The sequence below is a fragment of the Sinocyclocheilus grahami genome, unplaced genomic scaffold (assembly GCF_001515645.1).
Source record: "Sinocyclocheilus grahami isolate Dianchi unplaced genomic scaffold, SAMN03320097.WGS_v1.1 scaffold215.1, whole genome shotgun sequence".
Classification (NCBI taxonomy): domain Eukaryota; kingdom Metazoa; phylum Chordata; class Actinopteri; order Cypriniformes; family Cyprinidae; genus Sinocyclocheilus; species Sinocyclocheilus grahami.
In genome coordinates, this window is record NW_015505394.1 from 406,121 (window position 1) to 420,242 (window position 14,122).

A 14,122-nucleotide genomic window follows, 5' to 3' on the forward strand; every position below is an offset into this window, starting at 1 on the left:
CATCTTGTTTCTGAATGGAAGAAAACATTGACACAAATAACCTTTTTTTTTTTTTGCATTTTATTTGTTTGCATTTTTTTTTTTTTTTTTGCATTATTACATCAAAAATTATTTAACTTGAACATAATAAACATTCATAACACAACCGTTGCATCTACACTCCTATCACCAAACACAAGAATATCTGTTTTTTGCTGTTGTCTGAAGATCTGAGTGTGCAAAGTCCTTCTGCATTTTTATGCCTGGATGGCCTTGGAAATGGTTTCATACACCTGTGCAAACCTGGCCCTCACATTCTCTATGTAGGGCTCCATGCGCGCCTGGAGGTCCTGGGTGTGTGGGGCGAGCTTCTCTCTGGCCTCCTCGACAGCCTTCACCAGCTGTTCCTTGTATTCCTCAGCATAGGGGGCGGCCATGGTCCTCAGCTTCTCCAGTCGCTCAGTCATCTTAGTGCGTATGGCCTCGACCATCGGCACAAGCTTAGACTTGGTCTCCTCAACATTGGTCTCGACTTTCTGCCTCATCTCATCCAACAGGGGCTGCAGCTTGGTACGCAGCTTCTCCGCATTTTCACGGTTCAGGTTGGCATACTCCTGGAAGACGGGCTCCAGCTTTTCACGGTACTCGTCAAAGTGCTTCTGCAGGACCTCGTACAGCTCAGCACGGTGGGGCTCCAGCTTGGAACGGAGGTCCTCGACGTCAGTCATGACACGCTCACGCAGCTGCTTGGTGTTCTCCAGGAACTGGTTGGAGATGGTCTCAGCGTAGGGGGTCAGAGTCTGGGAGGTGGACTGGGCATATTCTTGGAGCTTAGTCAGGCTCTCTGAAAGTTGTACCCTTGAAGAGAAAAGAACATCATATTAGGAAACACAAACCATTACAGGTGAAAGTCTGGAATCATAAATCACACTGCTTGTTCATTAAGGCCAGAAGAGATCTGGCCACCCAACTGAGGCTGGTTTCTCCCAAGAGTTTTTTTTTTCTTCTTCTCTCCACTATTATCAAATTGAGTTTTGGTTCATTGGTTCCTTGCTGTTGCCTTTGGTTTGCTCAGTTGCTTAATACTAATTATTAACTGCACTGCCAGTATGGGATGATAACAAAATTGAAATTAATTGAGCTGGATAATAGCACTACATTTACAGCGTCAACATTTTTAAACTGAATTGAATCAACAGTACACTGCCTTGAGCTGAATAATGACACTATTGCCTTCTATGGAGCTGCTTATGGCTGAATTAAACTTGTTTCATAATTTGCAGCATTGACAGTTATCGAACTGAATTGAGATAAATAACAATACCATTGTCTTCTGTAGATCTCCTTTAAAGCTGACGTTAAATTTGTTTCATAACTGAAGCATTTATAACATTAACGCTGGTATTTTCCTTTATATTAATGTGTAATCTGTATTGTATAAATATCTGAGACTTGACTTGAAATGATGAGATGCTGAAGTGTGACATGATACTCTATTTTGAGAATGATTGAACAATCGATTTGGGAGAAGAAGTAAAAAACTTACATGAGACATGAAAATGTCCTGGTCTTTATGATAATATGTGGCTCTTACTTGTATTGCTCATATTCGGTCCCGTCCAAGTTGTCGAGGGCCTTCTGAGCCTGCTCCTTGACCTGGGTCAGGTACACCAAGGCTGCTGCCTTGTAGTGCTCCAGCTGGGAGGGAGCATCAGCTTGCAGGAAACGGGCCTGGGAACCTGAGAAGACAAACAAGAAAAGCTTCAGAAAGCAAAAGGCCTCAGAAAGCACAGTGAAGTTTACCTTAAGACCTTTAAACTATGTCAAGAAACATAGGTGGTCAAATAGTCACCATGGGGGGTAAAACAAAGCATTAACAAAGTCATTAGTTTTTAATTGGATAAACATTAAGTACATTTAAATTACTAAAGAAAAATCAGTACTTACCCACAGCCAAAAGGATGGTCAGTGCAAGAGCCACGAATTTCATGGTTAAGCTCTAAAACAGAAAACATTTATTATAACACTGTTTGATCAAGATTTACTTTGATATTCCCTTGATCCATTCCTCCTCTCCTGCTGGTTTGAGCTCTTACCTGAGTGGTACTGCTCTGAATGTTCGAGGACGGACAGCAGAGGCAAAGGTCTTATATAGGGGCAGGAACAGTGCATGTGGAGTTGGAACCCTGTCCTCTTACACATCAGAGGTTCAAAGGTTACGTGCAATCAGAGATGCCTTTTAGATATCTGCAGTTACGTCAATGCACATTCTCTGTCAGTCTCACAAAACACAAATTATTTGTAAATATTCAATGACATTTCTGTCAGATAAACTGGATAAAAAATATTTTAACAGGCATTTCTGAAGTAACTTTTTTTTTTCAGATATTACTGTAATCTACATTTGTTAAATCTCTGTAAATCAAATGCAACAGCATAGCAATTCTGTGAGACGTTTCACTGCATCTGAGCAATGATTCCTGGGACAAATATGTATTTAGTGAATCAGCATTCACTGATACAATCCAGCATTAGAAGCAGGAAACTCTAAATTCTTAAATGTAAATCTAAGTGCTGAAATTCATCAATTAAAGAAAGATAAAGCAACCTTTTTAATTGTATTACGGTGCTCTGTAGGTTGCATTTATTGGTTTGTGATTAAGCAGTTTGTTATTGAATACAATGCATCCATGTGATTACATCTCACTCATAAACTGGTAAGAGTAATGGCAAAGCTATGTCAAGACTGAAGTTATCTCAAAACATTTAGCAACGTGTAGCAAACCTTGATCTCCACCTCCTTCTGCTCCAAATCCAATTTTATCAACTGCCAACCAAACAAAGTCATAACTAGTCAGAGGTCATTGATCAATTAGTTATCTCAATGTCCCATGATTTACTCAACTGTTCACATTCTCAAGCAAAATTCAACTTGATTGGCTTATGCTGAGTGGCCTTTTGACTGAAAACTGAGGACATCTCAGTTTAGTATTCATAAATTAATCACAATGCAGATTTATAGTTATGTGAACAAGATTGTCCACTAAAACAGACCATAAGTACTGGGGGGTTAAGATATGCAAGTATACATTTTATATTATACAAATATTAACCTAATGTAGTAGGCCTATTGTATTATATAAGGTAATATATTTCTTGTACTGGCAATAGACAAATGGGCAGTCAAACAGAGAGGGCCAGTGGGTTCTAATCACTATATGGTAGGGATGGGAAGATTCCTCGATTCGCTCGTGCATCGGCCTAAAAAGGTAAAGTCGTTTAACGTCATCGGTTTAAAAAGTGTGCATCGGCTAAAGTTGTCATTTATATCGCGATGCATCGTTTCTAACATATTTGCATCGGTAAAAACCGATTCATTTATATATAATTACTAGTGGATGCGCTATACTTTTATTATTTAGAAAGTGACCAATAATCAGTGACCAATATTTTATATGTAGCTTGATTTCTCCTCTCATCACTGCTGCTGCTGCGTGAATATGGCGCATCACACCCATAGACTTGCCTTGTCCAAATACCCACACTTGCGGTCTTGCACTTGACCACTTGACCACTTATATGACGTATTTCCTGTATTTGGCCCAAGTGTTCAAGTGAGCATGAAGACCACAAGTGTGTGTCGAACTTTTCATTACCTGATGGGACACACTTGTAGTTTTGTAAAAATGCAAGTGTTCACATAGCTTTATTTACATTTTAAATACTTTGCATTTTAAAATCAACTTCTAAATGTCTGTTCAGTCGTCCCTATAACATGACAATTTTCATTTGTGGTGCTTCTAATTAAGTGATAAAACGCAGTTGCAAATGTTGTACAAAATAAATTTCACCACTACTCATCTTTGCAACAATAAAACGTAAAAACACAGTTTTTCTACCAAATTATATGTAATATCTAATTATTATATTGATATTTAACTTGCATTGGAAAGGTTTCCGTGACCTCTCGCGAGATCTCGGCAAAAAGTCTCAGGATTTATTTCCAGAACATGATGCATGATGGGATACACTTAGCCTTGAATAGCGCTCTTGCTGCGGTATTCAAGATAGTGTGGGTTTAGTGTGCGGTAAGGGCACTGCTTGGCGTTCTTAAGATCTGGGACAGTCTTGATGTAGATGTAGAAACTCTTATACAAATGCTGTAAAATTAAACTGAAATAAACATCCCACACAACATGTGAAATAAAGTGTACACACGAGGTTCGATCTCTGCCGATTTATTGGAATGGTTGGATCTGAAGCATGTGGCAGTTGTGCCGCAGTAACAGTGCACGCTTTGCGGGCCATACAAATAGTTATAGATGGTTGACAGCGGTATTCAAGATAGTGTGGGTTTAGTGTGCGGTAAGAGCACTGCTTGGCGTTCTTAAGATCTGGGACAGTCTTGCGCACTTACTTCCTGTCGCGCTCACGCGCTCTCAAGTGGCCAAGACCGCAAGTGTGGGTATTTGGACAAGGGGACTGTTCATGTAGCATAAACTTTGCATGCAAGCCAAAGTGAATCATTTTTTGAGTTGATTCTTTTAAGTGAATCAGTTAAATTGGTTCATAAATGGGTCTGAATGATTCTTTACCAAATCGGAGTCTGAATTTGAATCTCTTTGACTCTGAATTGTGAATGTAAACGCAGAATTCTAAAAAAAATTTTTTTTTTTCAATTCTGAATATTTATCTCGCAATTTTGCCTTTTTTAAATATATATTTTGACTGAGTTTATATATCAGATTATGTTTTCTTCTGAATTTACATCTCTCAGTTCTGTTCCACCATGGAATAAAAAAAATGTCAACTTTGTATCTCAGAATTATAACTTTCTCGCAATTGTGAGTCTATATCTTACAATTATGACCTTTCTTCTCAAAATTGCGAATTTATATCTAACAATAGATATATAAATGGGGGGGGGGAGATAATAAATCGAACAATCTAAAAGGAAACAGTTTTATGTAGTGAATCTGATTTTGCTTCTTGCAAAATTTCACATCCACAAATGCAAATATTCAAACTCTAGACCTCTCTTCTTTGTTCTTATAAAAGATTTTGAGCAATACCTTTCATTAATCCAGTTGTCTAAGAACAAAAAAGCCTTAAAAAGTTGATCTATCTGTAACTCTTTTCCTATCTTTAATGACATGTAAATCTCAATTTTATTCTCTCAGTTTATTATGTATTAACAAGCCCCTTTTTCTTTTTTCCCCTGTTCTTTTTCTTTCTTTTTTGTTATTATTGTTTATCTTTTTTATGTTAATGGTTGTATTATTCTATGTGTACTATTCTTGATTTTTGAGAATTAATAAAAAAAATAAAAAATAAAAAAAGGGGACTGTATAAAAACATGGACGTAGTGTCCGTGACGTCAACCGTAGAGCGTTTTGAAGCCTAAAGTGGGCGGAGCGCTGGCCGTCGCCATCTTGGCAGCGGGTCACCGCGCGTCACTCCCGGATAATCAAAAGAGGCGGGAGCAGGTTGCTGAAGCCACGCCCACCTAGCTCGACGGTGGTGACAGCAGCGGCAATCCACCTGTCACTCAAGTGGCCACGCCCTTAATTATGCAGAACTTTAAGGCTTAATATAATTTAAACGGATGAGTTATAAAAAAATTCACCCCCCTCACAGTTGTCATGAAGGGCAAAATTAGATATATAGACCAAAATCATTTTTGGAACCAGGCTGTAAACACGTTTTTTTCTGCTGTAAAGTTGGGCATTTTAACATGGGGAGTCTATGGGATTGACTCCCTTTTGCAGCCAGCATCTAGCGGCCAGTTGACGAATTACAGTTTAAGTCACTTCCTTGTTGGCTTCAAGAGAGAGAGCGGGAGTTTGCCGCTTGATCACACCACGGAGACCCGAGGAAAAAACTGGGATTAAAGTCCAAAAACTGAATTGAAATAACCTAACAAATCAATCGGGGCTAAAGCGGTTCCATCAACGACTAATTAAATTCACACAATCTCACTAAATTTGTGCACGCTTAATCTTAAACAGACCTTAATGTCAATCATGGATCAAATCGATCCACCATGACAAACAGCGAATATATTCGTGCTGTTTAATGCATTTGAGACGTTGTGTTTTCCTCAGTGCATAACTGACATGTCACAGGTATATTTTTTATCTGTAAATGTTAGAAAGTCTTGCAAACATATCCATTTTGCTGTTGGGAGTGGGCGTGGCTGACGCGAGTGAACGAGCGCTGCTGCGCGCATGCGCACTAAACAGACAGAGCGCAATAATCATAGACATATAATATGTCTATGGCAATAATCCCGAGTAAAATATACATTTTGCTAAAAAATTGTTTTTGGACATTAAATGTGTCTTTTGTAGAATTTTAAACCTTCATATAAAGTATATTTTTATGATAGTAGTAACTTAAGTGGACTATTGTAATAGGTGAATCAAATGTAAGCTAGTTACAGTACTAATTACTAAACTCAAATGAGTTGATGTGTGTTTCTTATAGCAGTCAAAATGTAGTAATTTTCTTTATTATTTATTTTCATTTTTAATTCAGTGTTTTTAACTTTTAATTTAGTTATTTTAATGCTTTAAAGAGCAATTTTAGATTGTAATGTTCTGCTATCTGTTCTGCAAACTAAAGGTACAGCTGTAATACAACCAGAGAGAAAGGCTGCATGCTAGAATTGTAAAAAAATATATATTTAAATAATAGTATGTGAGACAGTTGTAATATCATTATGTTCCTATTGGTCAGTAGAGGAGCTTAGCTTAGCCTGACAGTTAGCCTGCTTTAGACCAGGTTAATTTCCCAGCATAAGTTGCTACAGTGACTAACTGATCTAGGCCTATGTTAAATTTGCTTTATGGAACCAAATCATTTGACAATGAGTCAGACTAACTGAAATAAGCCTGGCTTATTTGGTTAACTTGTTTTATGAAACAGGCCTCGAGGCATTAAAAGTGATCATATTTTATCCATTGCAGCATATTGCATCGAATCGCATTGTGTTGAATCAAATCGAAATCAGATCGCACTGCATCGTAAGGGGTGAATCGTATCGCATCGCATCGGTAGCTGCTTCATATGTATCTTTAATGTATCGTATCGTTGGCTATGCATCGAGATGCGTATCTTATCGGCCTGAGTCATGAGATGCACATCCCTACTATATGGTAATATACACAGAGGGCGAAGTTAACCAAGTGACAGTCTGTATCATAGGAACAGAGCTCCATTTGAGCTTGTGTCATCATCAGCACTAACTTATCACTGTCTCTATTCATGCAACCTGTATGAATCCCTGTCATATACGACCCCATAAAAATAGGCATATTGACGCACAGCATGTCATTGCCCCTGTAGTATTTGTGAACTGGTTTCCACCTTACATTTAAAGTATAAGATTTTGGGTAGTTTTAGTTCTTCTGATAGTTCATGATGACACTCGATAGTAATGATGATACTATTCATGTTTTCAAATCAGTATAAGATTCAGTTTATTCGCTTGTGATATCAACCCAACTAACAGAGAAAAAAAATCATATTTTTGGGTAGAGAGGACCATTCATAAAAATGTTGTAGGCCTACCCATTAATTATAGTGAAGGTTTGTTCACCTATTTCGAGGTTTCCATGTTGGAGGCTTATTGCATTTCTTAATGAATGATTAAAAATCATCTACATGATTCCGCAGTAGGTTATTTACACAGGTTGGTGCATGTCTCCCTCTACAGGCTGAATGGATTTGGCTATTTTTGTATTTCCGGAGCAGATTCATAATCATGAATGATACAGAATAATATTTGCCTCCAGCATGACGCTCCTCCCATGTCTTTTCCTGATATACAATGCAGTATGATCTAATATTCCTGTATTTGAGAAAAACTGATCAGTGAATATTCAAGCTAACTAATTGAATGTGGATGTAGAAACTCTTAGGCAGACTGATTTAGAGCCTGATTACTGGTTAAATGCAGATTCACTGGATTCGTTTAAAAGCATCATGTCAGCGCAGTACAAATGCTGTAAAATTAAACTGAAATAAACATCCCACACAACATGTGAAATAAAGTGTACACACGAGGTTCGATCTCTGCCGATTTATTGGAATGCTTGGATCTGAAGCATGTGGCAGTTGTGCCGCAGTAACAGTGCACGCTTTGCGGGCCATACAAATAGTTATAGATGGTTGATCTCTTACACTCCAACACAAAAACATTCACATACACCAGCACCAGTAAGCGCTCTGCACAGAGTACATTAATACTAACAGATTCTATTTATATATATACATAAATACATACACACACACACACACACACACCCACACTCACTCACTCACTCACTTAACTTTATATATAATTTCTTGCCCAGTGGCTCTCCCATACTCACATTTAACTCTTCACATAATACTTTATAGAGCGCATGGACACATACACAAAAACATGGATGCAAGTGAGATACATATTAACACTGAAAACCTCACGATTGTGCATTAGATGCTTAAGAGGAGGAGCTTTCTCACACCCAAACTCACAAACACAAGGTATGACATTGTTTGATGGTTTTCACTCCAGTCTTCCTCTAATATATCATAGGTGTGTTCTTGGGAATATGAAAGGGCAAAAGAGAAAAAGGAGGTTTCAGACGCCTCTGTGCCAAAGATCTTAATATGGGAGCAAGACATACATATTTCAAAGGCATGATTTCTCTTGTGTGAACTGAATCATGCTGCAGTCATCATAACAACACTGTGTGACCGAGTGCATGTATGAAGGCACGGAGAAGATGGCAGAGTAAGTGCTACTATTAAAGGTTGTTCAGACTGTGACAATGGGATTTTGAAGAAATTCTGGTCCCACCGCAAAGCAACATGTCCTAAGAAAAACTATCTCTTGTCACAGATATTTCTTATCTAGTCTTCTTTCTTATACTGTTGTCTATTATGCATCTTAGATACATACACACATTTTCAACTGATCATATAAAATTGGCCACTGTCCTACATCCCCTTTTGTTTTGCTGTTCTTTTTGTATTTTTCTTTGTCTTGCTAAATAAAGTATTTTAGGTACATTCTGAATAGCAAACAATTCTTAACCTTGCCTCTCCAGTGATTGACCAATGCAGTGCCCCCTTCCTAGACCAGTGAGGCCCGCCTCTCCTGAGGCGTTTCCTCCCACATTTGAAGCAGCATCTCATGAAGAGTCGTTGATATGGTCCTGTATGCACTGGCAGTCAGATGCAGGAAGTCGAACATGTCTCGAGATGAAATAGTCCCATCTGAGTGGACAAAACTACCTCCCATATCAATAAACTGAACAGGGCCGAGTCGAGGTAAAGATGCGCGAAGTAGATTATTCACTGCTGCATTTTTCTCTCTCAGGGGGTTAGGAAACTCTCCCCTTGGCAACAGGCCCTGAATGACAGGAATTACGACTAATCAGCTTCAAACAAATAACTGAACTGCTCAGAGTTGATACTCTGTATACATGTTAATTAGAACACCAAGTCTCATATTTTCAATATACAGAAATTGTGATTTAGGTAACTCACCAAAACAATAATTTTGGACTTGGGGAGGTGAGTCATAACTAACTGTGCAATGGCAAGTATTCCTCCTGCAACTTGGTCCGCAGTGTGCTCATGATTATTGGTTCCTACCCATAAAACCACCACCTGTGGAAAAACAAATGAGGATTCAATTCCAGCGGTAAACATACATTTTGCTTTATGGCAAATATTGTTCTTTAACATTAGAACAATTATTAGTATTAGAACAAATAAAAAAACGCTTCCTCACCCTGGGTCTGATGTTCTCCAGTTCTCCATTCTGTAGTCTCCACAGCACATTACAGGTTGTGTCTCCACCAATGCCAAAGTTCAGAGCATGGAGAGGTGAGAACAGTTCCCTCCACACCTGAAACCAGCACAAATAAGAACTGTAAACCAAATGTAACTAATGTAAACCAAATATGGACATTTATATGAAAACCTTTTAAATGCTGATTATTAATAATAGCCTACAACAGACACAAAACATTATCAGGTGCACATTTAACAAAGCATAAGTAAAAAGAGCCATGCCTTTTTCATTTTGGAAAGATAAGACTGGCTTTAAGTGTCATAACTGGTATACCATACATTCAATTTATTATAAATAAAGATTAACGCTTCATATATGTTCTTTAATGAATGCTACTGACAGGGATGGTCAAGTTATTGGCTGCGGTAAAGTTGGTTTCATATTCAGACATTCTAAAAAAAATTTCAGTATCTTCCCAACGGTGGATGAAAAAATGCTAATATTAATGAATTACTATTATTGGTATGTTTGACAATCAGCTACAAATAATGCTATCAAGCCGTCTGTTATATTTGCGCTGAATCTACTGCGAATATTTGTCTATGCGCGCCGGAGAAGTAAGGGACCGTCTAAAAGGTTTTTTTCTTTCACATTTGTTCTCACTAGCATGAGATGGAGATAACTTCAGTCATTCATAAAAATGTGTAAGATAGATTACTTTATGCTGTAATGAATGAAAATAACTTTTTAAAGGGGTCATGAACTGAGAAATAAAAATCACTTGATCTTGTGACATATAAAGAGGTCATTGTACTATAAAAAAAGTTTCAGAACTCAAACTTTGTTAGTCTAAAAACATCTCATATTGAAGCCAATCTGCCAAAACGACGGGATGTGGAATATGCCACTTTATGATGTAATAGTGTGGCTATCCGCAGATGATCAGTGCCTGCTTCTACCCCACTGCCTGTTTAGCTCCGCCCACCGATTCACACATGTATTGGGTAAATAACAAGAGAAATGCAGGTCTACAAAGAAACCAAACGATAAAGACGGATCCGAAGACAACAAGATGCACCTCAGTGTCAAGCTGTGAAAAAACACAGTTGCATTGCCTTCCCTCTGATCCTAAGCTTATGAAAAATTGAAAACACCTTCATAGGAATTTCAATGCACTTGTGAACAGCAGAATCATGTGTACTCAGTAACACATGCGCGTACGGAGACAAATCTTTATAAAACTTAACATTGCCAAGTTCATCTGAGGTGAAATGTTTAGCTGCAGTGTATTTAATAATATTAAAGACAGACCTTACAGATATATGATAATGTTGTAAAGGCCAATCTTTGCCACCCATCAAAAGCTACTGAAATTTGAGGGTGAAAACTGATATACTTAAATTTGCAGCTAGAGTGTGTAAAACATTTTCTTACCATATTTGACAAATCAGTTCAAATATTAATATATATTATTAACACTTTTAATGAAAATAAACAACCTAACTTTAACCAAACGTGAAAACCGGAATACTACAAGCTTTAATGTATCATATTGTTTATGTTAAAACCTGCCTCATTAAAAAGTGAACAGAACATACAAATCATTTAAATATAGACAGATAGATAGATAGATAGATAGATAGATAGATAGATAGATAGATAGATAGATAGATATGGACAATTGTCACAGTGACCTAAAAAACCAATTACTCTTATTTGCAATGTACAAACATGCAAAACTATATTTATTGTGAAAAGCAATATACGCATGCATAAATAAATAAATAAATGAAATGAAACAATAGTGTGATTTTCGTTTACTCAGTCATGTTTGACAAGGGCATACACATTCATACATACATAGAAATTATTATTACTACTTCATTTATAGATGATCAACGACTTGTTTTGGAAGGTTTCTCTATCAAATAAAACAGAAAGGTTGAGGTTAGAAGCCTGGGCGAGTATACGTCAAATATGCCAAATAATTAGACGGTCCCTTAAAGATCGTTGACGTCACCACCATCCATAGAGATCAATGCTTTTTTACGCTTTTATAAAACAAAACAGAGTTGTAGCTGATAGTCATACTTGGCCATTATAATTTACTCATACGAACCATTCTGCATACACCGTAAGAAAGTTATTGAGAGCAGAACTCCGAATATGTGAATATGAAACAAACTTTACCGCAGTCAGTATTATTTAGCTGATGGTATAACGAAGAAGAATGAATCAACAGCTGGAAACCACATTCCCGGGTGCACACGCACATCACGTCCATCTATGCTCGCCTCCTTTTGACTAACCTGGCTACAGTGTTTGCAAATCCCGTCTGCAATGAGTGAGCTGCTGGTGTGCAGCAGAGCAGGGCAGAGCAGAGCAGGGCAGAGCAGAGCAGAGCAGGGCTCCCTCAGTCACGTACAGCAGCTCCGCAGTCGACTGACTGTCTGTCCGGGAAAGATGCAGATGAGTGTATCTGCTGCCGCGCACCTCGACTTTGCTTTTTCCAGCTCTCCCTTAGAAAACTATGCAACCTTAACTGACTCAGGCTACACAGCAATAATAATGTTGGACGTTTTAATTATGTGAGTATACGGCGCGAGGCCTTTTCAAGAAATCACAGTAAACGTTTGTGTTATGTTAACCAAATAGCATCCAACCAACCACCTCCCCACTTCCCTGCGCAACCCGCCCTCGCACTTTCTGGAAGCCTCACTTCCGCCTGCAGCCACAGTCACGCACTTCCCATTGAGCGCTGTCCCGCCTCATGAGGGCAAAATATAGGCGAGATCTATGATTGGAATAACCGTTATAATCGAATCAGTATCCCACGAGAAAGAGTGTCCTGCTTATATTTAATACGGCTTGTTTAGAACAGTTCGATATACAAGAACTTTAATGCTTACCCTATAAAGCGGTATCATATTTGATACGTGGTTTAAGGCCTTTAAATTATGAATATAATTGATAATTTGCTGAAAAACGTGCAAAATCTTGAACACAATTTACCACATGCCTGCCGTCTGATTGATAGAACATTGCCGGCATACACAAAAACAGATAACTGAGAAATGCACAAATATGATGGAGCTATTTATAGCTCAACCTACACAGGTGAATACCCCCTGTATACCTCAGTGTGCTCTAACTCTGTAAATGTTCACACTTTATATTATTCAGTTCTGTTTACATTACGTTGCTCTTACCTCTTCATAGTGTGCAATATTATGTCTATTGTGCAGCATTCCTGTGCAATATTTGTCCACTCACTGGAGCCTTTAGAATGCAAACAATGCAACATATACATATTTTCTATTATGTGCCAACTGTGCAATAATGTGTGCAATACAATATTTAATAAGGCTTAAATTTGCACTATCGCCTTGTTTGTACTGTCTTTGTATTGTATTGTTAAACAGCATACCGTTTATCGCTGACTGTATTGCAGACCAGGCTTAACTTTGCACTATCGCCTTGTTTGCATTGGCTTGTGTATTGTTTGTCTTGTATTGTGTAGTAATAACATACTTTATTATTATTATTACTTTTTTTTGTGTTACAGATGTTTAAGTTACGTGACTGCACTGTTAGGATTGCTCAAATTTCACTATACTTGTATAAAGAAATCTTGAATCTTGAATAGTTCATACCTTTAGTAGCCTAAGTAAAAAGGACTTATAATAGAAAAAAAGTCCACCTTGAATTTATTGCTGCGTCTCAATGTACCTACTTATACTATGCCCTTAAAGTATGTACTCTTTTGGTGAAGAAAAAGTACACACTTTTGAGTGAGTAGTAGAAGAGTTTTTTTTATTTTATTTAATTTTTTTATAGTAAATAAACAAATGTACATACAAAATAGGCATTGAACAAACAATATTAAAAATGAACAATTCTCAAAGGCAGACATAGTTGCAATTACAATATGTAATAGTGAAGTTTTACATTAAATGTACAATCATTAAGGGCAATGAAGAACAAAAAAGAATTTAAAAAAATAAAAATAATAATAATTATTAAATAAATAAATAAAAATAAAAATAATAGTAAAATCATTTATAGAAAAGTAAGTTCTTACAAGGGGTAGCAAGGAGTTATAGGGCACTTAGCTCACTGAAGAAACTGGCAACTGTAGTAGCTTTTTCATTTGAAAGGGCATCAAGAGAAGCAGCAAAAATGTTAAGTTCATTAGAAAAGTGAGGAAAGGATAGATGGGTTTTCAGAAATCTGCATTTATGAATGAAGTATTTAGCAACTTCAAAAAGGTTGTTACCAAGTAATGTTGTGAACAATCTTTCTTAAGCGCACCAAACTTAATTTGTTTGTATTCAAGGGGATTTACACATGTAATTA

At 37.4% G+C, this 14,122-nt stretch overlaps 2 protein-coding genes across 2 annotated transcripts; both read right to left on the reverse strand.

Annotated features, from left to right (window-relative positions):
- Window positions 1-117: 117 nt before the first annotated feature.
- On the reverse strand, window positions 118-2,226 carry apoa1a (apolipoprotein A-Ia). Its single transcript, XM_016286743.1, has 4 exons — window positions 2,076-2,226; window positions 1,927-1,978; window positions 1,574-1,718; window positions 118-837 (listed from the first exon to the last, which is right to left on the reverse strand). Exons 2-4 carry the CDS (start codon window positions 1,967-1,969, stop codon window positions 237-239), a joined length of 789 nt encoding a protein of 262 aa, XP_016142229.1. The 5' UTR covers window positions 1,970-1,978; window positions 2,076-2,226; the 3' UTR covers window positions 118-236.
- A 5,831-nt stretch (window positions 2,227-8,057) lies between these two features.
- LOC107596188 (platelet-activating factor acetylhydrolase IB subunit beta-like) lies at window positions 8,058-12,983 on the reverse strand. Its single transcript, XM_016286869.1, has 4 exons — window positions 12,976-12,983; window positions 9,764-9,902; window positions 9,517-9,639; window positions 8,058-9,379 (listed from the first exon to the last, which is right to left on the reverse strand). Exons 1-4 carry the CDS (start codon window positions 12,981-12,983, stop codon window positions 9,101-9,103), a joined length of 549 nt encoding a protein of 182 aa, XP_016142355.1. The 3' UTR covers window positions 8,058-9,100.
- Window positions 12,984-14,122: the final 1,139 nt, after the last annotated feature.